The 25077-nt window shown below is 38.3% G+C and overlaps 1 protein-coding gene across 1 annotated transcript in view; it reads left to right on the forward strand.

Moving 5' to 3' along the window:
* Positions 1 to 25077, forward strand: part of LOC119790728 (collagen alpha-1(XIX) chain) — a 178731-nt gene that overhangs the window by 118999 nt on the left and 34655 nt on the right. Inside the window, exons 23-36 of the mRNA XM_038296417.1 lie at positions 29 to 73; positions 1691 to 1744; positions 2243 to 2296; positions 5697 to 5777; positions 9109 to 9150; positions 12928 to 12996; positions 13372 to 13407; positions 13596 to 13649; positions 13889 to 13942; positions 15265 to 15306; positions 16066 to 16170; positions 18975 to 19028; positions 19466 to 19519; positions 24606 to 24659. Coding sequence (XP_038152345.1) covers positions 29 to 73; positions 1691 to 1744; positions 2243 to 2296; positions 5697 to 5777; positions 9109 to 9150; positions 12928 to 12996; positions 13372 to 13407; positions 13596 to 13649; positions 13889 to 13942; positions 15265 to 15306; positions 16066 to 16170; positions 18975 to 19028; positions 19466 to 19519; positions 24606 to 24659 — 798 coding nt within the window. The remainder of the gene's footprint in view (positions 1 to 28; positions 74 to 1690; positions 1745 to 2242; positions 2297 to 5696; positions 5778 to 9108; positions 9151 to 12927; positions 12997 to 13371; positions 13408 to 13595; positions 13650 to 13888; positions 13943 to 15264; positions 15307 to 16065; positions 16171 to 18974; positions 19029 to 19465; positions 19520 to 24605; positions 24660 to 25077) is intronic.

Below are 25077 nucleotides of genomic sequence, written 5' to 3' on the forward strand. Positions count from 1 at the left end.
CTATTTCTGTGGTGTGATGATGTAACAGGGAAGCATAGGACCACCGGGACTGAAGGGAGATCAAGGACCAGAGGTACATAAGCCTTTTTTTTTATTTGCATTGTATGAACGCTTTTTTTTTCTTTAAGAGAAGGCTAAGTCCAGAGAAAATGACTTAATAAAAATAAATGCTTAGCAAAATAATACCCCTTAAAGCATTTTAGAACATGTATGTTCACAAGCACCAGCATCAGTGCAATTAAATCTGATTTTAATTGAAAGAACAGGACATTTCTTTTTTAATACAGCTGTTCTCAAGTTAAAAAGATAAATTAATGAACAAACACCATTACAAAGACTAAGAAACAAAATAAACAAGTAGATGTTTAAAGCAGGGTAATCTTATAAAACAATCTCCTAACCTTAAAGAACCACTGAGTAGTAGTCCTTTTATCTGAAGATGGAATATGGTGCAGATGCAGACATATTTATGGTTGTCCATTTTAGAAGAGAGGCAAATTAAGCTTTTGTAATAAGAAATAATACTTATATTTATGTCATTAAACGTCCAACTTGAACTTTGCTGCCAGCTATGTAAGGATACACATAAACATAAGGAAGAGGTTACTCTGGTCTGGTTAGACCAACATGTCATTTTTTGGCCCAACACCATGTGAGGTCTGTCAGGTTGTGTGAAGGTTTGTAGAGGACCCAAATGTATAGGCGGAAGTAGAAGTGATTTCTTGTAGATCTAATAACAAAAAAGGTGGCAACTGAACCAAAAATCCAAATATAACAAAATACAGAAAAAATAAAATCCGTGAGATATCAGGGAAAACGCACATGAAGAGCCAAGAAATGACGAGGAACCAACAAAGAGTGACTGAACAGGAGGAGTATACAGTATATGGGAGACAGAAACAATTTGAGGACCAATTGTCAGACGAGAAGTAGGTGTGGACAGACAATCTAGAAGGGAGCTAGAGAAGGACACTGACACACGAGGGCAACAGAGGGTAAATAAGAAATGCAAAATTCAAATACAACTAGAAAATTAAACCAACAAAACTCAAAAAAGAAACTTTAAACAAAACCAAAAAATGACAAGGTCCAAGTCCACACCTGCATCCAATAGAGAATCTAAACCATATTGCAAAACTTTCATTTAAAGTCTTGATTCAAATCAGGAATGAGCTGTTTTGCAAAGAATTGGCAACAGTTTTGGTCTCTGCCAAGCAAAAACTAGCTGAAATATATCCAAATAGACCCAGTGTAAGAATTTAAGCTTAGAAACTTTAGTTCCAGAGGTTCTTAATGAGGCTGAATACAAATGGAATCTGCAGCTTTCAGAATTTAAGCAAATCATATTTTAAAAACACAGAATATCATTTTAATTACATTTCATGCTCACTGTGTAAATTTATGTTGGTCGGCCATGTATGATCCCGATAAAATAATGAAAGTTTTTGGTTGTAACATGAAAAAAATAACACTACTTCTTATTAGTTATGTGAATTGCAAGGTTGAGTTGTTTACCACATCATGCATAACAGAATGAAATAAAACAAGCTTTTTAAACTCCTACTTGTCAGACCAACAATTTAACTGGGCTGATAAGATATTGTCTTAATTAGCCTGGGCCAGGGGGTATAACTTTAATTAAATGCAGTAGATTGACCAAAGTATTGCTTTTTGCTTTATAATCTACAAGGGAAAACAAGGTCTACCTGGATCCATTGGGCTTCCTGGACTCCCAGGCAATGCTGTAAGTACTCTGGCACTAAACAGCAGCACTTAATGTCAAGCTTTTCTTTCCCCTCCGTGCCTTATCTGTCACCTTGCCATATCCTCTACTCTACTAACTCATCCTGTCAAGGCAAAAAAGAGAGATAAACAGATCAACCTGAACAGACAGAGACAGAGAGCAGGTCAGGAAAAAAAAAGTCTGGATTTGTTTTCTTTTTTTTTACGTAGAAGATCAGTAATCAAATTTAAAAATTAAGTAGTGGAAAGAGGCAAATCTAAGCGCTTTATGCCAGCGACGGAGGCAGCAGCCCAATCTGTTCTCTGCACCTGCTTCGGTAATGAGCATCTGTCTTTATTCAAAAGCAGGGAGGAAAAGAGGCATTTCATAAATCCTGGCCAGGGGAAGTTTTGTTGGAGCACATCTGCCCGTTGAAGCAGTGAGGAGGAGGAGATAAATGTGTGTGTGGGGAGATGAAGGCCTAGTGATAGATGTGTCTCTTTTCACCACCATTTACAGGGCTTACCAGGGGAGCCAGGGGTGCCTGGGAGAGATGGCCTGAAAGGAGAAAAGGTAAGTAAACATCAAATCAAGCTCTCACCTCAAAGACAAATATAAACCAAAGATCTTTTATCACAACTTGAACATCCTAGACAACTCGTACGTACAGACACCTTCCAGATTGCTCGTCCTGCACACCATCCTCAATTATATTGTGGCTTTATGTTCTCATGTCTGATTTCAAGCAGCTGAAAGCAGTGAAGTAGGAGTGTGGAAAAGTGTGTAGTTGGAATTGAATCTCAAAAGCTGTGTTTCACTGTGAGGCTGAGGTAAACCAAAATGACTTGAAGAAGTACTCTTATGCTTTCATTTAAATAGTAGAACAATAGAATTTATTTGAGTGCATTTACTGTACTTGTTAAATATGTATCACTCTTTGGACGGTTTCTCGTTTTGGCCTATTTTCTATATAAAGCCACAACATTTTATTTTAAAACAAAAACCTCTTGATCATTTTAAAATTAAATAGACCAAATACAAATTTAAAACAAATGATTAAAATTTTGTTTAGAACTCTATCGTCACCCAGGGACATGGCCTCGTTCTTAACTGAAACGTGTTTTTAATCCACTATTGTATTCAAAATAATAATACCCAGGGTCTTTCTACATGGAATTTGCATGTTGTCCCTGTGCAAGCGTGGGTTCTCTGGGTACTCCAGCTTCCTCCCACAGCCCGAAAACTTTACTGTTTCGCTAATTGGCTTCTCTAAAATTCTCCTTAGGTATGATAGGGATTGCTGTCGACCCACCAAAGCTGCTTCCAATAGACACATCCAAAGACATCTTGGTCCCAGGTGCTCTATTTAAAAAGAAATTAAAAATCCCATTCATTGCTAAATTCATTCATAAAATAGAAATAACAAATTATGATGTAGTTAATGAGATATTTTTTATGTTAATCAGATCCAATCAGATGACCAAATTGAATAAAATGTATGCCAGTCAAAAACAGATTAAAATGTATGCCAAAAAAAATAAAATGAAAATTTGATGACTGATCAGTTTAACAAAAAAGACTAACTATGTTGTCTTAAAACTGATCAAACTCTGCTGTGAATAAATTAAATTAAAATATAAGATCCAACATAAAATACAGATATTTAAATAAGAGGCCAAGCTCCTGATGTTTGTGAAAGAAACTGAACTGTTTATCTTGCTCCTTCACAGGTCCATTTTCCTTGGTGCAATCTCTTTAAATATTTTTAGGAAATGGGAAGCCTAAATACCATTTTCGCTATAAATTCATAATTTTTATGCAATGCTTTATGTCTTTCCACACATAAATGTATATTTGTATGAAAAGGCAAACATTTTGAAGGGACATTGGGTACGTAATTAGCTGGCATTTAAATGTTAATTTAGGTCCTAACAACATCAGAGATCCAACAGTTCTGACACCAGTCTTGTGATACAGGTGCAAATTCCAGCTGTTGGTCCTGTAGGTAAGAAGAGGAGAAGGAAGGAGAGTGCAAGGTGTGGTTTGTGCATCTAGTGCAGAAGCCTTAAAAAGCAGAGTTGAATTTATGGTAGAAGAGTTAATTTTTAAACATGAGTAAATTAAAAGAAAATGGACTTCAGCCAAAAAAGGTAATTACCCCAGGGCAAAAGGGCAGGTACTTGAACAAACCAAGGTATGTATCTGTGCCTGGCTCCCGGCCCACTGTGTGTGGATCAGGTCACAAGAACATAACCAAAGTCAAATGAAATTAGTGGGACAAAGTCAATCCTACTAAGCAAAGGTAGCAGCTGCTGCAGTATGCATCTACTGAAGATATGCATGTCATGATTCAAAACAGAAGGACCCAGTATTCATGCAAGACAGACAGTAGGATTACTTCAAATGTGTTTATTATAAAAGCTGGTGGACTGAGGAAACACAGGTTAGTAACCACGTAAATCTAATGGAGGAAGATAGTGAATGTGAGTCTTTAACCTGGTTTACGGGTTCAGTCCATCACCAGAGAACGAGGTAGAAACCATCCGGTCGGCTGCCAACAAGATGCGGCGGGTGTCGCCAAGAGTGTCCAAGACACTGCAGCCCCGGAGAACCAGCAGGGGTCCAGAGCCAGGTCAGGCAAACAGATCAGAACAGGAAGGCTCATAGATCCAGGAGTCCGAAGTCAGGTCAGGCAAACAGGTCAGAACAGTAACAGGCTGATTCAGAGGTCCAAGAATCCAAAGACAGTTCCGGTAAACCATTCAGACGGGAACAGGCAGGCTCAGTGGTTGAGAGGAAGGATCAGGAAATCAGAAACAACAAGGAACTCTAAAAACACTCTTGCCACTGGCTAGAGAGAACAAGGATAATATGGCCCTGATAACTGGATGCAAGCACCTTAAATAGAGGCAGGAGCAGGTGGAACAGATTAGCACTGATTAGGCACTTGGCAGAGGTTGACAGGTGAATGGAATGAATAATTATGAGCATCTAGTGTCTGTCTGATCTAAGAAGTATGAGGCTCTAAAAAAGGCCACAAAAGGTTTAAGATGGTGTTTAAGAACTTTGCTTCTTTTACATAACCTGAGTGTGTTTTAACAGCGTGCATGAGAATCCTAACACAGAGCTAAGCCCTAGCCGATGCAGTGCTCATGGTAATGCTTTGAGTTGTAAGCAAAGGGTTCCATAACATTGGTCATGTGCTCTACAAGTTGATGTATCCTGGAATCTCAGTAATTTAACTTGTATGATGTGAAATGACAAACTGGTCATTAGCTATGAAACCATGATATAACAGGGGCTATATACAGTATGTGCTTCAGAAAAACTGTGAATCCAAAGCATTTGTTTGTTTATTTGTTTATTTATTATTAGGATCCCCATTAGCTGTGCTTTACACCCAGCTACTCTTCCTGGGGTCCACATCATTGAAATACAGTATACAATGAAAATTCATGAACATGTTTGACAGATGACAAATATCATATACATATCAATAAGACTGAGCATTCATAGAAAAGGGGAAAGTTACAATTTAAAATTTTAACATTTTATGAATAACATTACCGTAAGACAAAGCAGTATATTTTAGAAAACAAACTCAGTGAAATACTGTTTAGATATTTTAAAATCTTTTGTAGCAGTATTTGATTTTATTTATCAAGTTATTATCTGTAATCTTAAAAACTGGTTTTAATGGTTGTTTTGTTATTGTACTTTTGAGATATGAAATCTATTTTTGTCTTGTTCAGGATCAAAACTATATTTTTCTACCTGTTTTTTTTGATACCACATCTGAAAAATAAAACAGAAACTGGATTGGTATGTAAATACATAGGTAGCAAAGAGGCTAACATCTGTTAAAGTCTGCACATGCATATCAGCTCTGTGTGCCTTTGATTTTCCATTTCACTGAGTATGAAAGCCCATTTCCACTTTGTTTATTAACGGAAATTGGTCTTTCTGCCCACAGGGAGACTCTGGTGGAGTGATTGGGCCACAGGGGCCTCCTGGTCCTAAAGGGGAACCTGGAGAACCCGGTGGTGGATATATGGTTGGTGTCATGTACTGCACTACATGTACAAATAATTTTAATTTACATTTTAGTTAGTATTTAGTTTAGTTCAGTTTATTCTATGGGAATTTGTGTTAGATAGAATAGAATCCAGTGATTACATGGGAAAATATAGGATGTGTTAATATACACTCACCGGCCACTTTATTAGGTACCCCATGCTAGTAATGGCTTGGACCCCCTTTTGCCTTCAGAACTGCCTCAATTCTTCGTGGCATAGATTCAACAAGGTGCTGGAAGCATTCCTCAGGGAGTTTGGTCCATATTGACATGATGGCATCACACAGTTGCCGCAGATTTGTCGGCTGCACATCCATGATGCGAATCTCCCGTTCCACCACATCCCAAAGATGCTCTATTGGATTGAGATCTGGTGAATGTGGAGGCCATTTGAGTACAGTGAACTCATTGTCATGTTCAAGAAACCAGTCTGAGATAATTCCAGCTTTATGACATGGCGCATTATCCTGCTGAAAGTAGCCATCAGAAGTTGGGTACATTGTGGTCATAAAGGGATGGACATGGTCAGGCACAAAACTCAGGTAGGCTGTGGCGTTGCAACGATGCTCATTGGTACCAAGGGGCCCAAAGAGTGCCAAGAAAATATTCCCCCTCAACATGACACCACCACCACCAGCCTGAACCGTTGATAAAAGGCAGGATGGATCCATGCTTTCATGTTGTAGACGCCAAATTCTGACCCTACCATCCGAATGTCACAGCAGAAATCGAGACTCATCAGACCAGGCAACGTTTTTCCAATCTTCTATTGTCCAATTTCGATGAGCTTGTGCAAATTGTAGTCTCAGTTTCCTGTTCTTAGCTGAAAGGAGTGGCACCCGGTGTGGTCTTCTGCTGCTGTAGCCCATCTGCCTCAAAGTTCGACGTACTGTGCGTTCAGAGATGCTCTTCTGCCCACCTTGGTTGTAACGGGTGGTTATTTGAGTCACTGTTGCCCTTCTATCAGCTCGAACCAGTCAGACCATTCTCCTCTGACCTCTGGCATCAACAAGGCATTTCCGCCCATAGAACTGCCACTCACTGGATGTTTTTTTCTTTTTCGGACCATTCTCTGTAAACCCTAGAGATGGTTGTGCGTGAAAATCCCAGAAGATCAGCAGTTTCTGAAATACGAAGACATGCCCTTCTGGCACCAACAATCATGCCACGTTCAAAGTCACTCAAATCACCTTTCTTCCCTATACTGATGCTCGGTTTGAACTGCAGGAGATTGTCTTGACCATATCTACATGCTTAAATGCACTGAGTTGCCGCCATGTGATTGGCTGCTTAGAAATTAAGTGTTAACAAGCAGTTGGACAGGTGTACCTAATAAAGTGACCGGTGAGTGTATATGATGTCCTTCAAAGTCTAAGTAAAGTTGGTAATGCAGGATTCAGCAAACACATCAACAGAGAGGTATAACACCATTAGAACTTTCTATGGTTAATATATTTTGTTCACGTTTCTATTCAAAGCTTTGCTAGATCTAACCTGGAAGAAAACAGGTCATTATGTGTAGTTCAATTTGAATTCTACCACTACTGTATCAATCTGGAAACCCTCCTCTAGAAAGTGTTCGTAAAATATAGGGATGTTCAGTACTATTCTTTTAGCTGATTGGGTGCCTTCGTCCCATGTCTAGGTTTTAGCCAATCACAGTAGCAGAGGCAGCTGCAATGTATCACATTCTTGATTTCTTTCACAACTAGCGGAATTAACTGCTAAATTAAACCCCTACCAAATCCGGTACAGACGAATGAGCCAACATCTTTCCCAGAGGGTATTCCAACTAAAACTGAGGCGGCCATGTTTGTTTTTCTTTAGCCTTCCACCATTGGTTGACGCCTCAACATCATCCATGTAACTTTATTTCGTTGGTCCGAAACAATTCTGTATGGAGGCTAATGCATCTATTGGCTTCTGGCAAAATATCTTTTCTGGAATTTGTGAATTCTCAAATCTTACATACCTGGCCTATAAATGCAGTGATAGTGACTGCACTGGTCCTACCAGTGAGTGCACTTTCTGCCCCAGCATGTCTGTTGGACAGTTTACCACTCCATAATATTAGAGAGATACAAGAACATTAAGCAATCCATTTCTGGCCGTTTCCAACCCGTGTAATCACCTATCCTTCCATTTTGGTGCTAATAGCTGTTTAAGCACTTTCTTTTATGGAAATAGCTTCTCAGACAGAAGTGCCTGAGTCGTGCTCGATAGCTCCTGCGCTCCCTAATCGTAGGCAGTGCTCTTTAAACAATCATGTTTGTTTATCTGTGAAAAGATGAGGCAGAACATTAGGCCCACTGTAAGCAACGTAATAAGAGGCAGACAGCACACATATTTAAACCGCTTGAAAATGATCCAGCTCTCGTAAACTTTGTGAGCATTTTTGAAATATTTGTGTGTGTTTATGATGATAAACTGACCCTCAGTGAACTGTAGTTCTAAAGCTCAACAAAGAGAAATCGCTTTCATTTATGGCAGACATCCCTCTGTGTTTTACAGAGGTCATTTCTATGAAAAGGGATTACAAGAAAACACATTTATAACACTTCAGCGTAGGGAAAAGCCAAGAATAAAAAGCCAGAGCTTTTTTAAATGAGTACTTCAAGTAACTTAATTGGTTTTGCCTTGACATAAATAACAATTAAATTACTATTGTTTGTTTCTGTACTATTATTATTACAAATTAGCAGTCGCTCTGTTCTCTTAAATAATGACAGATGTTCTATTTGTTTCAGTAGAGTGCAGATGCATAAAATCTATTACAAGTTTTCTTTTAAAAAAGTAATCATGAAAAATTGTACTTGTCTTGAAAAAGTGTTTTTTTACTTTCCCAGCTTATTTGTTTGATCTTTAAGAGTACCACCCCCCACCTTTCAATACTGTAGAATTGCTGTGTTAGTCCGAATCCAACTTCAGCAGAACTAATTTACATTGTGCAATGTAGAGCTTGTAACACTAATAAATGCTGACCAAAGAAATCAATGTCTCATCTGGATGGCGCAGTGAATAATGCTTACACTAACCTCGCTTCCAATCAACGTTTTGTTCTCCACCTTGTAGCATTATTGCTGTGCCTCCTCACATTGAAAGTAATAAAACAGCGCTCAACAAGTCCTCATAATGCGCCTCCGTCTTCAACTTGCTGTCATTTGTTGAGGTTGTACAAGTTGGAGAATCCAGTTTTAATTAAAGCTCTATAATTTGTACTAAAAGAGAACGGCTGCAGCTCAGTTGACAAGATTTACTGGTAGAGGTCCAGTGATTTCCAACTCTGATGTCTTCTTCCTGCTTTTTTCAGAGTGAAGGGCTGTCACTGAATAGAGGGTCTCGCGGGCCTAAGGTAAGAGCCAAAGTGAGGGTGGAACATAATAACATAGCCTCTGAAAAATGGAACACTGGTGTCAAGAGTCCAACCAAATAAGGGTAAAAATGGTCTGACCTTTATCTTTGATTTTAAGAGCTGAGAACTCTTAAAGTAAAAAAATCTATGTTCCTAGAAATGCTTTAACATTTTTAATACTTTCACATGTTAATCAGCATTTGCACATCTCCTCCTAGAGTGATAAATGTACAATTGAGATTAAAATTAAATGTAGTTAAATTAATTGCAGTCTCATTAGCAACTTACACAGCTAATTATTTTTGGTTTTGCCCTTATTTTTATTTATCTATCCATCTGTTGTCTATATATACATGTCTGCTCAAAAGGGGCCTGGGTTTTCTTTAGAGATCTTACAGTAAAGCAAACTAAATACAAGAGCACACCACAGTTGTTGCATATTTACTAGGAGAGATTTTCTTTTTTAAATTTCCCTTACTTCACAGCATGCATTCAGTACATGAAGGTCTGAAATGAGTTTTTGTTTTTGGTAAATATAATAATAATAATAATAATATATTTCTTTAAATAATTGACCTTTATAAATCTGACACTGCAAAAATGTACTTCTACTCTCCGAGCTGCCATTGTGCAGCACTCAGGGAGCAGGGTGGGGTGTTTGTGAGGGATATTTGTGACATTGCTATGAATGATGATAGTGATGATTAATATCAGTGGTGTCATCTCTGTGATTTAACTTGCATATAACTGCCTAGAATAGGTTTAGATATGCATTGAGCTCCAATATGTTGGCAACATCAACTTTTAGGAAGTATGAGGTTGTTTTTGACATGGATGTGATTTCCCTGGTCATCTTGTTGCTGATAATGAGCTCTCCCCATGTTTTGCTTTGAGTTAGATCAAGCTTCACATTAGGCTCTAGCAAAATGCAAACATCCAGATTAGGATATATTGCTGGATTGATAAAAAATTAGCTCCCTTTCATTTTCCTCAGTTTGGAGTAGTGGATAATGTAGCGGAAATCCCCACAGCTCAACAAAACACTAAAACAGCCACGTATGGCCCAGTAATCATTAATATGAAAGATAAGTGTCAGAAATTGGTTTGGATGACTAGATTTTCATTATGCAAAAGAGCACCTGTGACATTCTAACCTCCACGTGTCCGTCTCCACTGCGTGCCACCTCAGATAGAGCTGCTGGAGGAGCGCCCAGATGCAAATTACAGGCAGAGGCGTAATAGAGAATCTTGAGATTTAAGACTTTTTGATCAGTGACCATAAGATCAGTGCCCATGTAGATTAAAGATTAAAGAATAATATATCCCCTGGATAAATTAAAGAAATAACTTATTTTTATTCTATGTTGTCTTTAAAAAAAGAAAAGGAATATATATATATATATATATATATATATATATATATATATATATATATATATATATATATATATATATATATATATACACTCACCGGCCACTTTATTAGGTACCCCATGCTAGTAATGGGTTGGACCCCCTTTTGCCTTCAGAACTGCCTCAATTCTTGGTGGCATAGATTCAACAAGGTGCTGGAAGCATTCCTCAGGGAGCTTGGTCCATATTGACATGATGGCATCACACAGTTGCTGCAGATTTGTCGGCTGCACATCCATGATGCGAATCTCCCGTTCCACCACATCCCAAAGATGCTCAATTGGATTGAGATCTGGTGACTGTGGAGGCCATTTGAGTACAGTGAACTCATTGTCATGTTCAAGAAACCAGTCTGAGATGATTCCAGCTTTATGACATGGCGCATTATCCTGCTGAAAGTAGCCATCAGAAGTTGGGTACATTGTGGTCATAAAGGGATGGACATGGTCAGCAACAATACTCAGGTAGGCTGTGGCGTTGCAACAATGCTCAATTGGTACCAAGGGGCCCAAAGAGTGCCAAGAAAATATTCCCCACACCATGACACCACCACCACCACCAGCCTGAACCGTTGATACAAGGCAGGATGGATCCATGCTTTCATGTTGGAGACGCCAAATTCTGACCCTACCATCCGAATGTCGCAGCAGAAATCGAGACTCATCAGACCAGGCAACGTTTTTCCAATCTTCTATTGTCCAATTTCGATGAGCTTGTGCAAATTGTAGCCTCAGTTTCCTGTTCTTAGCTGAAAGGAGTGGCACCCGGTGTGGTCTTCTGCTGCTGTAGCCCATCTGCCTCAAAGTTCGACATACTGTGCGTTCAGAGATGCTCTTCTGCCCACCTTGGTTGTAACGGGTGGTTATTTGAGTCACTGTTGCCCTTCTATCAGCTCGAACCAGTCTGGCCATTCTCCTCTGACCTCTGGCATCAACAAGGCATTTCCGCCCACAGAACTGCCGCTCACTGGATGTTTTTTCTTTTTCGGACCATTCTCTGTAAACCCTAGAGATGGTTGTAAATCCCAGTAGATCAGCAGTTTCTGAAATACTCAGACCAGCCCTTCTGGCACCAACAATCATGCCACTTTCAAAGTCACTCAAATCACCTTTCTTCCCCATACTGATGCTCGGTTTGAACTGCAGGAGATTGTCTTGACCATGTCTACATGCCTAAATGCACTGAGTTGCCGCCATGTGATTGGCTGCTTAGAAATTAAGTGTTAACGAGCAGTTGGACCTAATAAAGTGGCCGGTGAGTGCATATATATATATATATATATATATATATATATATATATATATATATATATATATATATATATATATATATATATATATATATATATATATATATGAAGTTCATTCAAATATGAAAAACCACTGATATATGAAATCTTATTTAAGGTTTTCCAGTGGGACATATTAAAGAAACCCTCTGAGAGTTAGCAAAGCATGTCTTTCCATTCGGGATCAATAAAGTATTTTTGAATTTAAATTATATTTTCATACTAAAGTACCCTGTAAAAATTAATTTCATTTTTCATCCAAATATCTTCTTCAGTTCTGAACACTGGTTGCATTAGCTTTTAGCTGATATATTTAGAGCAGTCACAATGTTAAAGCCACATGAGTTACCAGCTCTACCATACCTCAGATTCAGTCTTTGGTTGTTTTCATTTGAGGATCAAAACATGTTGCTTCACAGAGATTGTTCCAAATGTTTTCCAATAATAATTTTCCTATTGGCTCTCTTCCATAAGGGGCATATTGTTGATGTGCATGACTAATACTTTTTGTATTTCAACTCGTTCTGGGGAAAAAAATCCCTTCACAAAGCAGCTGTATGCTGCAATCAAAATGGGCTTTATTAAGTAATATTGTGCCTTCTAAAGACTGCATTATATCTACAGTATATTTCTCATTTATACATATAATAAAAAGTTCTTATAAAAGGCCTTGCATCATGTGGTTGTTATGTGCTGAAATCTGGACAATTTAAAGGGGAGGGAATGCTTTTGCATGCAAGTCAATTTTAGTTGTAGAACCATTTTATATAGCACCTGCCATCTGTTGCTCCATAAGGACTCAAATATTAAACTAAAATCTCTAACTCTACCATAGAGCTTTTTTTGTTTGATGCAAAGTTATTTTATTGTATAGTTTACAAAAAGTGCTTTATATAAATGTGTTTTGTTTAATTTAAATATTAAAGTTGCTCTCACATGCAAAGAGTAATAAAGATTAACCTGTTAATGCCGTCCTTTTATTTAGACACAATAGATAAGACCAATTGGGTTTAATAGTTATTATTCAATGTTGTAGGGCTATATCTTATGGATTTCTCACACCTTTTGTTTGTCAGGGTGAGAGAGGTGTGCCTGGACTGCCTGGAGACCATGGAGAGAAAGGAGAACCTGGGGAGAGCATTATTGTGAGTATGATGTTGTATTGATTGGCCCATCACTCATTCATTTATAATTTAGTACAAACCATGATAACTTGCCATACAAAACTAAAGAGCATCAAGATAAGTAGTCATTAAACACATCTTTAGGTGAAAACAAGGGTTATTATTTTCTAGGGGCTGGCGTATTGCGTTCTAGATTCATTATAAACTGTAGTGATTCATCGATATGTACTTTGAACCTTCAAAATTTGACTGTGAATGAGAGTGTGTTCATTTTTGAAGCATGGGGTAGTTGGAGACAAAGAATCAATAGAGCAAAAGGTGCCTAACACAATTACTGTACTGGATCAGGGTGCTAGAGGGCAGATGGTGTTAACAAGATGTGTGATGTGTTTGTAGGGCCCCGTGGGACCCCCAGGGAAGCCAGGAGCTGAGGTCTGTAGTAAATTCTCTCTTCTTCACAACACCAAAACAGAATGTTGGAATTTTACCTCTGAGTTCCAGTTAAACTATAATGTGGACAATATTAAGAAAAAACATTTTACACTACTATAATATAGAATATAGTAATTAACTGATGTTTAAAGAAAACTTTCCTTTAACTAACTATGGGTCTTTTTCAGGGTCTTCGTGGACCACCAGGTTTTTCTGGCCCTCCTGGAGCTCCAGGAAGGGAGGTTAGTGAGTACACTCTATTGCTTTAATCTCATTCAGTCCCACAAGTATGCAGATAAAAGATAACTGGGTGTATAAAAGATTGTCATCTTCCTCCTGTGGATGTCCAACGATAACGTATCACAGCTCCCAGCCACAAATCACCACCAACCAAGATGACTATGAAAAGTTATTGCCTTGCATGTCTGCATGATATTACACCCAGTAGGGCTGTTAAGTCTATTCTTTGTCTCAATTAAAGGGCTCCCCTGGTAGACCAGGTCCACCGGGCCCTGCTGGACCCCCAGGTGAACCAGTAAGTAATAAGATCTCTTTTATGCAATTCAGTACCACTGAGCAGCAGTGAAAACTACAGATAAATTACTTTCAGTGTGTTTTTGAAACCAATGCTTTAGGCGACGGAGTATATAAAAATGTTCTTAGTATTTTTTTTATGGCTCTCCACAAGCAAATTCATGAGTTTTGCCATTTATACAGAAAATTCACAGCCCCTTGCCTAGTTAAACCACTGCAACATATGAACGATTGCTTCTATTGCAATTAAAGTTGAACATTGAAAACATACATATTTATAAGCATATTTACAAACATCATCAGAGATGATTAAGTAGGGGATTGCATTTCCTACCAATACTCTAATTAGGTATAAATATTATGTATGTATAATTGTCTACTTTTATTTTTCAGTACATTTAGCTTTAGTTATTGCTGTTACTGAGTAAATAGAGTGTTGCAGTGCATATACTAATGGGTGAGTTCCCATTCTGTAAATGTGGATGGTGGGATGTAGGACCTGTTGAGGCTACAACTTTAGTCCGGTAAAAATTCATAAGACAGCCCAACAATTTATTATAGAGAAACAGGAGAAAAATGGAGATGCAAAGAGTGTGTGGTCCCAGCTCAGAGAAAAACTTAAGTCATATCACTGACTTCAAAAAGAAACACGTGAAATATCCCTCTGGTACTGCCAGCTACTCTGTATATTTATTCTGATTTTCTCAATGACACGGATCAAAGCACTCAAACATAACACCTGCAGCAGTGACAGAGTTAGTCAAATAGGGCCGTACCTGTTCTGACGAGATGAAACTTAAAAAAAGCTTTTATTATTATTCAGCAGGTAGTGTTTTTTAACCTGGCCGTACAGCCATATGCTCTGTATGTTTAACTAACATTAGTTGTAATCAGTAGTTTTTTTGTTTTTTTTTTGCATGTTACTTTATGTGCTACCATTTAGAAATGGCATGGATACATTTAAAATTGCACATTAGTTCAACACATATACACTGTAAATGTGTTCAGATTTAAAACAACCCTTCATATTTTTTACTGTAAGCTGTCAACAATGAAAATGTTATTATGACTTTAGAACCTTTTGGCATTTTAATTTAAGGTTTTCCTCTCACATAGTAAAACAAAACTGGAACAAATTCAGTTTGATAATAAACGTTTGTATGTAAATCGTCACTCGGGATTAAATAATGGTCTTATGAGGCTGAAAATGTTTTCTTTGTGTGTTCAATTCACTAGATGCACCTGAAGTAAACAGCTGCAGCATGGTATTATAAAAAAGATTTGGACTGAAAGACAAAACTCCCTCTTCTTTTATTTTGACAGACTGCTCTGCCTATCGTTGGAGACATGGGTGCTTTACTGAAGGTATTTTATCTACACAGTTCACAACATGTAAAGTTTGTTACAAAGAATGTATTCACAATTGGTTTAGTCAGTGACAACTACTGATGGATGGATGGATGGATGGATGGATGGATGGATGGATGGATGGATGGATGGATGGATGGATGGATGGATGGATGGATGGATGGATGGATGGATGGATGGATGGATGATGGATGGATGGATGGATGGATGGATGGATGAGGATGATGATGGATAGATGGATGGATGGATGGATGGATGGATGGATGGATGGATGGATGGATGGATGGATGGATGAGGATAATGATGGATGGATGGATGGATGGATGGATGGATGGATGGATGGATGGATGGATGGATGGATGGATGGATGGATGGATGGATGGATGAGGATGATGATGGATGGATGGATGGATGGATGGATGGATGGATGGATGGATGGATGTTTTATTTCTATTCACTCACTCTTCCCCATTTCTTTGAACTACTAATAGCTACAATGATGCAAACCTAGTAGCGTCACTCCATGACTTGTGAGTTCAACCTCTCCCTCTCATGGGAGGCCCTCTTGGAGGGACTACTTGATTCACATTAATTCTGCTCAGCAGACATTTAGGGAACATTTTGTGCCAGTTGAGGTCTTGAGTCCCACCCGAGGGATGTCACATGATATGAAGTGAAGATGCGCTGTGCCAGCTTAGCTTGATGAAATCTTATCTGTGCTGCTGGTTTTGCTTCTTGCCTCGCCTGCTTTGGCAGAACGCCTGCAGTCTTTGCCAGACAAGAGTTCCCGGGCTGCCTGGGCAGAAGGGAGAGAAGGGGTCCCCTGGAGCGCAAGGAGTAGAAGGCTTTGTTGGAGAAAAGGTACATCCTGTTCTGACATTTTTAATTTATTTTGCATTCTAATCCATCCTTTTTGGATCACCATAGAGTACCATTTAAATATTTTATACCCAATGCATTGCAAACGTTTACTGTCCAAATATGACTCGATATAAACCAAACTCAAGATGATTTATCTGCAAGAGTAGACAGAAAGTTATGCTTGATAAGAGAAGAGGCCTTTGGAAAAGGATGATGATGATGTACAGCATTTAAAAAAAAATGCAGCTCCAAATTAAATCGATTGCTTCAATTGGTAACAAGTAATGGAATTACTGATTTTTTTTTTTTTATATAAGCTGTAAACGCAATTAAATTATTTGTTACCAACTGAAGCAACTAATTTAAGTTTGAGAGGTTTTTCTTCTTAGAGTGTACATAGAAATCATTTCATTATAACATGTTATGTGGATGCAGAGCATGTCTGAGGTAGAAGAAGACTTTCACTGACAGCACTTGCAATGACAGTTTCAAAGATTTTATTAATTAAGCTCACTATGTCAACATATGGAATTCATAAGAACAGATTAAGAGCTTGAAGAAAATTAAAAGTAGATATAACCAATAATTTTTTTTTTTTCTTTTTTAGATAGAAAGAACAAAAGAAAAGTTATGTGATGTTTTTAGAGTACGGGGTGATGTCAGACACCATCTCTCTTTGTTGCTCTCAGATGTCTTGTTTACAGCCAGGTCAGCCACAGATGCATGTCCGTCCACGTAAATAGCTGCCACTCCGAGCTTTGCCCCTCCCTGCCCATAAAATGCCATCAGGACAGCAAAGTAGTGTAGGAGGCGGACAGCATGTCCAGCAGATTGATTCCAATCTTTCACCTAATGGGGAAGTTTTGCTTATTGCTCCTTTAATCATTTTTGCTCCCTGTCTGTCATCTGTCTTCTTTTATTCACATTTCAGTGTTGAAAAATAGATCAATGAATAATTGCCTTCTTTCCATTAGAAGCTTGAAACTAAAGCAGTTTCCAGGAAAGCCGTCAAAAGAATAAATCACAACAATTATGGAAGTAAATACATCTTACAAAGGAGCAAATATAAGGAAACGAATGTGATGAAAAGATGTAGAAAAATATAAAAACACATACAAAATAATATTTAATTTAATTCTAGAGAATTGTTAAATAAATCAATTGCAATTCTCTTTTAGGGCAACAGTTATTGTTTGAATATTAGTAATGTTATAAAGTGCATTCTAAAATAACACAGCATATAAGAAAGATTTTTTTTTTTGCCTAAGTGAAACATTTAAGCACAATCTTGGATTTGGTTTTATTAAACCTTGTATGATACAAGAAGATTTTAAAATATAGTTTTCTGAAATCTAAACTAAATGTGTATAAAATGATACATATCAAAGTAATTTATGTTTTAGATCTTTTTGAAATTGTCCCATTCTTATCAGAATTGATCGTTTATCACATATAGCATTTGGACATAAAGATCAAGAACCATGATTTATAAAAGTTAGAAAAGTGCCTATTCCGTCAAGATAACATTGAGGTTTGGCTTGCATTTTACAACATGCTCACACACAGAAGTAGTACACAACCCTATTTCATGCACATATTTGTTTTTTTCAAAAGGTCTGTCCTGAATAAACTATTGCAATTTTTAATTTAAATGCATACAATTCTAGCTTTTGCTTGGGAAAACCCATACACTATAAATCCAATGTCACAGGTTCCAACAATCTTTAAGGAGGATTTTGCATAGTAGAAATATGTTGCATCTATGGCTATAACAATCAATCGGATTAATCATGATTAATCGATTACTACAATAATCATAAACTAAATAAATTATTGATTAATCGTTTATTGAAGTATGGAGACTCTCAAACATGCCTTTAGCTGACAGAGCGACCCACTTAGAGAAGTAACTATACCAAAATTGTAAAAATATGTAAACATTTGGCATTTAAAATGTTTATGGAGACTTTACTCAGTTGTTAAAACACTCTACTATTAAAGGTATACTATGCAACCGGTGTTGCTTTTCCAGCGAGGCTCCCCCCAGAGGGCGAAAGTAAAAGTACACTGTCGTAAATATGCACAGCTGTTCTCCTGGTTTCTTCGTCAAGCCAGGCGCGGTTGTTTTGAGCTTAGCAGACAGGCGAACGCAACGAATGACTAACACAGTGAAAGTATGAACATGCACACAGAGAGAGAGAAACCATTCCAATGTTACTTACAATCGCATCAGCAGAAATGCGAGGTCCGCGTCAGCCTTGCAGCCTTCTTTTTATTTTAGCTCTCGCCATTCCGAAAGAGCTTGCCCGATGTTCACCCGTGTACGACTCCTCTCTCTGTCCGGAGCCCTTTTCCTCTTTCTTGACTGCTCCGACATGGGCTTTCGCTGTTTTCACGCTGATTCCGCCATGATAACTGCACAAAGATCGCCACTGTGCTAGCAACGAGCATGCTTTTAACTGGGGGCGTGTAGCAGTTCTCGCCGTAAAGCAAGACCGACTCTCGCGAGACTTCTGAGCCTGTGGGTGCGGGCCGAGGGCTCCTGCAATTGCAAGTGCGGTATTTCCCCAACAGACCACCAGGGCGGCCGAGAATACCTTTGTTCAACCTGAAATGACTCATTTAATCATCCAAAACGTTATGGAACACATTAATTAACTGAATAATGTTGCATAGTGTGCCTTTAAAGTAATGTCACTTTTTTTTTTTTTCATACTTTCAGTCAGACAGGAAATCAGGATTTTGCTTAACATAAACCAAAGCGTTGTGACCATAGTAATGTTTAATGTTTTTGTTCTGAACAGGGGGACCCAGGTGTAAGAGGTCCAATGGGTAATCCAGGAAAAGAAGGCCCAAAGGTGGTAACAGTCATTTCAACACTATAACTCAGTTTTTTTTTTTTAGAAATGCCTTTAATCATGAAGCCTTTCTCCACAGAAGAATAATGTTAAATAAATTGGATTATTTGATGCTTTTTGATGAAATTTGAGTGAATTCTGCAGAGAAATATTTATGTTTTCTACATACAGTACCTCTCTGCTTATTTCTGTAAACCTACAGTAAGGAGCTTTTCTACTATTAATATTATTAGGATCACTTAGTGCACTCTGTAAAAATAGTTGCTATGGATACAGCTTTGCACCAGTGAAAGAGGCTCAGCAATTTCAAGTTGTGCACTGGAAGAGGCATTTTGAAATGTACCCTTTACACCTATCAGCCTTTAGTTTGAGACTTCTGTAGGGTCTGAGAAAAACATAAATTTTTCCTTACTTCACTGATTCTGCTCACTCTGCAGGGTGTAAAAGGAGAGAGAGGGTTCCCAGGTCCCACTGGAGATAAAGGTGACGAGGTAAGTAAGTGAAATCTATACCCCAGCAAATTAGTCTACCGGTCATCAGGCCGCCTGGAAGGGGCACTGACATTGAGAAATGAGGTTTTCAGACAAATTTAAATACAGTTCTGTGAGAAAAAAAAACTCACAGATGTATTCTGCTTTTGCTTTTTTGTTAAATTTAGGTTTATAAGGTCATATAACAAGTTTTACTTAACAAAGTAGGCCCAAGTAAATAAAAAAAGCATGATGTCACTTATCGGGTAAGAAATAAACTGTTCCAAACCAGCCTGGCAAAATGTGGCACTATAATACAGCAAGTCCTCCTATTAAATCAGGAATTAATCAGGTCTTACAGAACCTTACACCATTTAAACCCAGGCCTCATTATGAAAATATATTCAGGGCTAAGAAATTAAACAACTCATTAGACAGGACTAAGTAGACTTAGAGATCTCAAAAGCAACATATTAACACATCGTCTTGAAAACTTCAATCACAGATTAAAATAAATGTTTTTTATTTCTATTTTCTGTGAAAATATTAAAAATCTATTTTCAAGGTCTTATGGAATCATATTAATTATAGTGTGGAACAATTTAGCAGTGATGAATATTCCCAGGAGTGGTCTACCAAGAGTTCTTTGAAACTAATTCGAGGTCAGAGAAAAACCTTGGGCAATATCTAAAGCTCGGCAGGCCTCACTTACCTGAGATATCATCAGTTTTCATCACCCAGCAATAAGAAACAGAGTGAGAATCCCAAAGTCACAACCTCTGCTTACCCAATACAGAATAAGTCCTGTCTCATACCTGACAACATATCCTGATAATCCCTGAGACTTTCTGGAAAATATTTCAGGACTGATAAGACAAAGATGGAACTTTTCTGAAGCCGTATGTCCTCCTACATCTACAGTAAAATGTGTAATGAATTCTGGAATATGAGAGTCAATCCTTTTGGTTGTACTGTGATAGAATCATGAATTATATTCTGGAGCAGATTGTCAGGTTTGTAGGAAGTTAGTTGAGGACCCAAAGGCAGAGATTAGCTTTGCTGAATTAATAAAAAAAAGGAAACGGAAACCAAATCCGAGGACCAAAATACAGTAAACCAAAAATAAGGAGACGTCAGGGGCAAACACATATGGGGAGCAAAGTAACAACAAGAAACTAGCAAACAGTAACAGAAGAGGAGGTGTTTAAATGGGAAAGAACACAGAATAGACTAATCAGCTGATATGGAGCAGGTGTGGATAGAAGTAACTAGAAGAGAGCTAAGGGGAAAGAAGACTGGCACAAGGAGGCAACAGAGAGTACCTCAAAAAAAATGCAACACAGGTTAAATATGGAAAAGAAAGCAATGACCAACAAAACAGAATTACATGAATAACTGAAAACTCAAAGAAAAGTCCAAAAGGGGAGAATATCAGTGCTATATCAGTTTATAGCAGCTTTGGATTATGCAGCAGGAAACCTGCACACCAGCCAACATCTATATACCAAGATAAAAAAAAAAACATCACTAAAGTTCCACAGTTGCCTGATTAAAGGAATAGTACACCCAAAACATGATTAGCCTTCATTTTCTACTCACCCCCATGCTGAACAACACTCTGGAGTACTTTTTTGATATCTCAAATGCATCTGGAGATCTGGGAGGCTTCTTGCTGTCTGCTGACATTCAAATAATGGAGTTCCATGGCGCCCGAGACAGAAAGGTCCGCAAAAGTCCACAAAAACGTGTCAATATTCCTCCATACTGCTCGTCCAATGTAATCCAAGTGTCCTGAGTGGGTAGCATCCAGAATTTACTCGAAACGAAGTCATTTAGAACGTTTTAGAGCCTAAACAGTAGGGTATAGGATTTCCTAATAGCGCCCCCATGCGCGCTCACGATTCTACGGAAGCCGGCAGACCAAACCGGAAGAAAGTGCGCATTCAGCGTCTGCTCTGCCGATAATGCAAGCGTAGAAGAAGAAATGTGCTGTTTACCTGTGCAAAGAAAGAAACAACAAAAGAAAAATGTCTGAGGACTTCAGTGTTGAGGAAGAGCATGAGTTCTTTGCCGAGCTGAATGCGCTGGTTTGGTCTGCCGGCTTCCGTAGAATCGTGAGCGCGCATGGGGGCGCTATTAGGAAATCCTATACACTACTGTTTAGGCTCTAAAACGATCTAAATGACTTCGTTTCGAGTAAATTCTGGATGCTACCCACTCAGGACACTTGGATTACTTTGGACGAGCAGTATGGAGGAATATTGACACGTTTTTGTGGACTTTTGTGGACCTTTCTGTCTCGGGCGCCATAGACCTCCATTATTTGAATGTCAGCAGACAGCAAGAAGCCTCCCAGATCTCCAGATGCATTTGAGATATCAAAAAAGTACTCCAGAGTGTTGTTCAGCATGGCGGTGAGTAGAAAATGAAGGCTAATCATGTTTTGGGTGTACTATTCCTTTAAACTTCCGACTTAAATCGGATTGAGATGTCAAGATGTTTTTTTCCTTTGCTTTATTTTTTGGATTGTTTTTTCACCCAAAACTATCCAATTCATTATTTAAGGTCCTTGTTTTGTTTGTTTTTTTTTACCAAGAATGATACAACCAGTTTTCAAGAGTACAGTTATTTTTCATATATCGCTACGCTGGTTTGAATCTTTATTTCAATAATGCTTTGATGGTATTGTTATTCAAAAACAAACCATTATTTACATATTTACCAGGCATATCGTTTTTCTAATATTAAAACTAATCAGAAACATTTAGCCGGACACCATGGATGTTCTCATCTTATTATAGAGCCTCTCCATTTCTCACTAAAAGCTATTAAAGTCTGTCCACAACACAGCTTGAGCACTGTGTCCTTCTCAAAGAACCCACAATATTTTGAACAAAGCATGTTATGTGTATTTGTCTATATTCAGAGTTTATAACAGCAATTGCAAGATTTTTTTTTTTTAAGGAGCAGGAATCTACACTCACTGGCCACTTTATTAGGTACCCCATGCTAGTAACGGGCTGGACCCCCTTTTGCCTTCAGAACTGCCTCAATTCTTCGTGGCATAGATTCAACAAGGTGCTGGAAGCATTCCTCAGGGAGTTTGGTCCATATTGACATGATGGCATCACACAGTTGCCGCAGATTTGTCGGCTGCACATCCATGATGCGAATCTCCCGTTCCACCACATCCCAAAGATGCTCAATTGGATTGAGATCTGGTGACTGTGGAGGCCATTTGAGTACAGTGAACTCATTGTCATGTTCAAGAAACCAGTCTGAGATGATTCCAGCTTTATGACATGGCGCATTATCCTGCTGAAAGTAGCCATCAGAAGTTGGGTACATTGTGGTCATAAAGGGATGGACATGGTCAGCAACAATATTCAGGTAGGCTGTGGCGTTGCAACGATGCTCAATTGGTACCAAGGGGCCCAAAGAGTGCCAAGAAAATATTCCCCACACCATGACACCACCACCACCAGCCTGAACCGTTGATACAAGGCAGGATGGATCCATGCTTTCATGTTGTAGACGCCAAATTCTGACCCTACCATCCGAATGTCGCAGCAGAAATCGAGACTCATCAGACCAGGCAACGTTTTTCCAATCTTCTATTGTCCAATTTCGATGAGCTTGTGCAAATTGTAGCCTCAGTTTCCTGTTCTTAGCTGAAAGGAGTGGCACCCGGTGTGGTCTTCTGCTGCTGTAGCCCATCTGCCTCAAAGTTCGACGTACTGTGCGTTCAGAGATGCTCTTCTGCCCACCTTGGTTGTAACGGGTGGTTATTTGAGTCACTGTTGCCCTTCTATCAGCTCGAACCAGTCTGGCCATTCTCCTCTGACCTCTGGCATCAACAAGGCATTTCCGCCCACAGAACTGCCGCTCACTGGATGTTTTTTCTTTTTCGGACCATTCTCTGTAAACCCTAGAGATGGTTGTGCGTGAAAATCCCAGTAGATCAGCAGTTTCTGAAATACTCAGACCAGCCCTTCTGGCACCAACAATCATGCCACGTTCAAAGTCACTCAAATCACCTTTCTTCCCCATACTGATGCTCGGTTTGAACTGCAGGAGATTGTCTTGACCATGTCTACATGCCTAAATGCACTGAGTTGCCACCATGTGATTGGCTGCTTAAAAATTAAGTGTTAATGAGTAGTTGGACAGTTGTACCTAATAAAGTGGCCGGAGAGTGTAAATAGATTTGATTGTTTATGAAATTAAAAACTACGCACTTTAAATACATTTGCCGACACTGCAGGCAAATTTAAGATTACTATCTAAATCGTTTGACAGTTTATAATTTATTTTAGTGATTGTTTTCTTGTAAGATTTTCAAATAATACAATAAAGTAATCTTTCTTTTTTTTTTTTACTTTCCACATCTTTTTTTCCAAAATGTGCAGTTTTTGTAAAAAATAAAAAAAATTATATGTTAATCTATCATATAAGCTCATTACATTTGTCCCATAAAATAAATTAAAAATGATTTTTAAAGCTGCCTCCTTGTAAAAATAGATTTCAGCTTATTTCTTTTTGTAGCATTTAGCAATAAAAGCTTTACTGACCTGTTTTTTAAAAGATAAACTACTTGATTTTAGTTATTTATTTATTCAAAAAGTTTAGCTTTTTACATAAATGTTGTAGATAAAACTGTACGTCATTTTTAACCATTGAACTTAACATTTCTGATGAAATTGGTAAATACTTAAATGACCTGCTCATATACGTATATTTAGATTGTGCACTAAAAGCAATACTTTCAACATTATTCTGTGCTCTAGTGTATGACTTCTTGGTGTAGTCAATGTGTCCAGATGCTTGTGTCAGTTTTACAGATGAAACACTCAAATAAACGGATTTTATACCTCTCACATAAGGTGGCGGATCGTTAAAACTCACAGCACCTTGGTTTTCAAAGTGAAGTTGATCTCTCATTTTATAAACATGTGCTCCTGAACAGATGTGCAGACAACACAGTGCTTGTAACTGACTGAAGAGTTTGCTTAGGTGAATGCTGATGCTCTCTGTGTCTCCTTAAGAATGTGTCAATTGCCATGATGTTATTAGAATTTGATTTAAAAATATTTGATTATTTTTGCAGGGGCCACCTGGAGCTCCAGGACTTCCTGGTGTGGCTGGCCGAACAGGAGCACCGGTAGGAATTTCTTTTTTTTAACGTTTAAAATAGAATAAAAAATATGCACCATAACTAAGCTGGGTCACATTTTTTTTTTATAAAATAAGTTTCTGACATGAACACCCATTTGAACGTATGAAGGAAGTTTGATGACTGCAGAGCATCCATCAGTTTCCAGGGATTTTGAATGATGTTGCAATATACTGAGACCAAGCAGTGACCACTCAGATGAATGGCACTTATCCCACACAGGGAATAATTGAGTGTACACTGGGTTTATTTTTACCAGAGTGTAATCAGGTCCACGCATGACTCCCATGTGTAATAAGCCTGCATTGTGTTAAAAGAACAGAGAGTTTGTGCCATTGCCTCATCCCTGAACTGTACTGCAAATTTAATATCTAAAGTATGTCCACTTCCCAGACATTGCTAATGG

This window comes from Cyprinodon tularosa, unplaced genomic scaffold (assembly GCF_016077235.1).
Source record: "Cyprinodon tularosa strain WSP-4 unplaced genomic scaffold, ASM1607723v1 ctg37, whole genome shotgun sequence".
Classification (NCBI taxonomy): domain Eukaryota; kingdom Metazoa; phylum Chordata; class Actinopteri; order Cyprinodontiformes; family Cyprinodontidae; genus Cyprinodon; species Cyprinodon tularosa.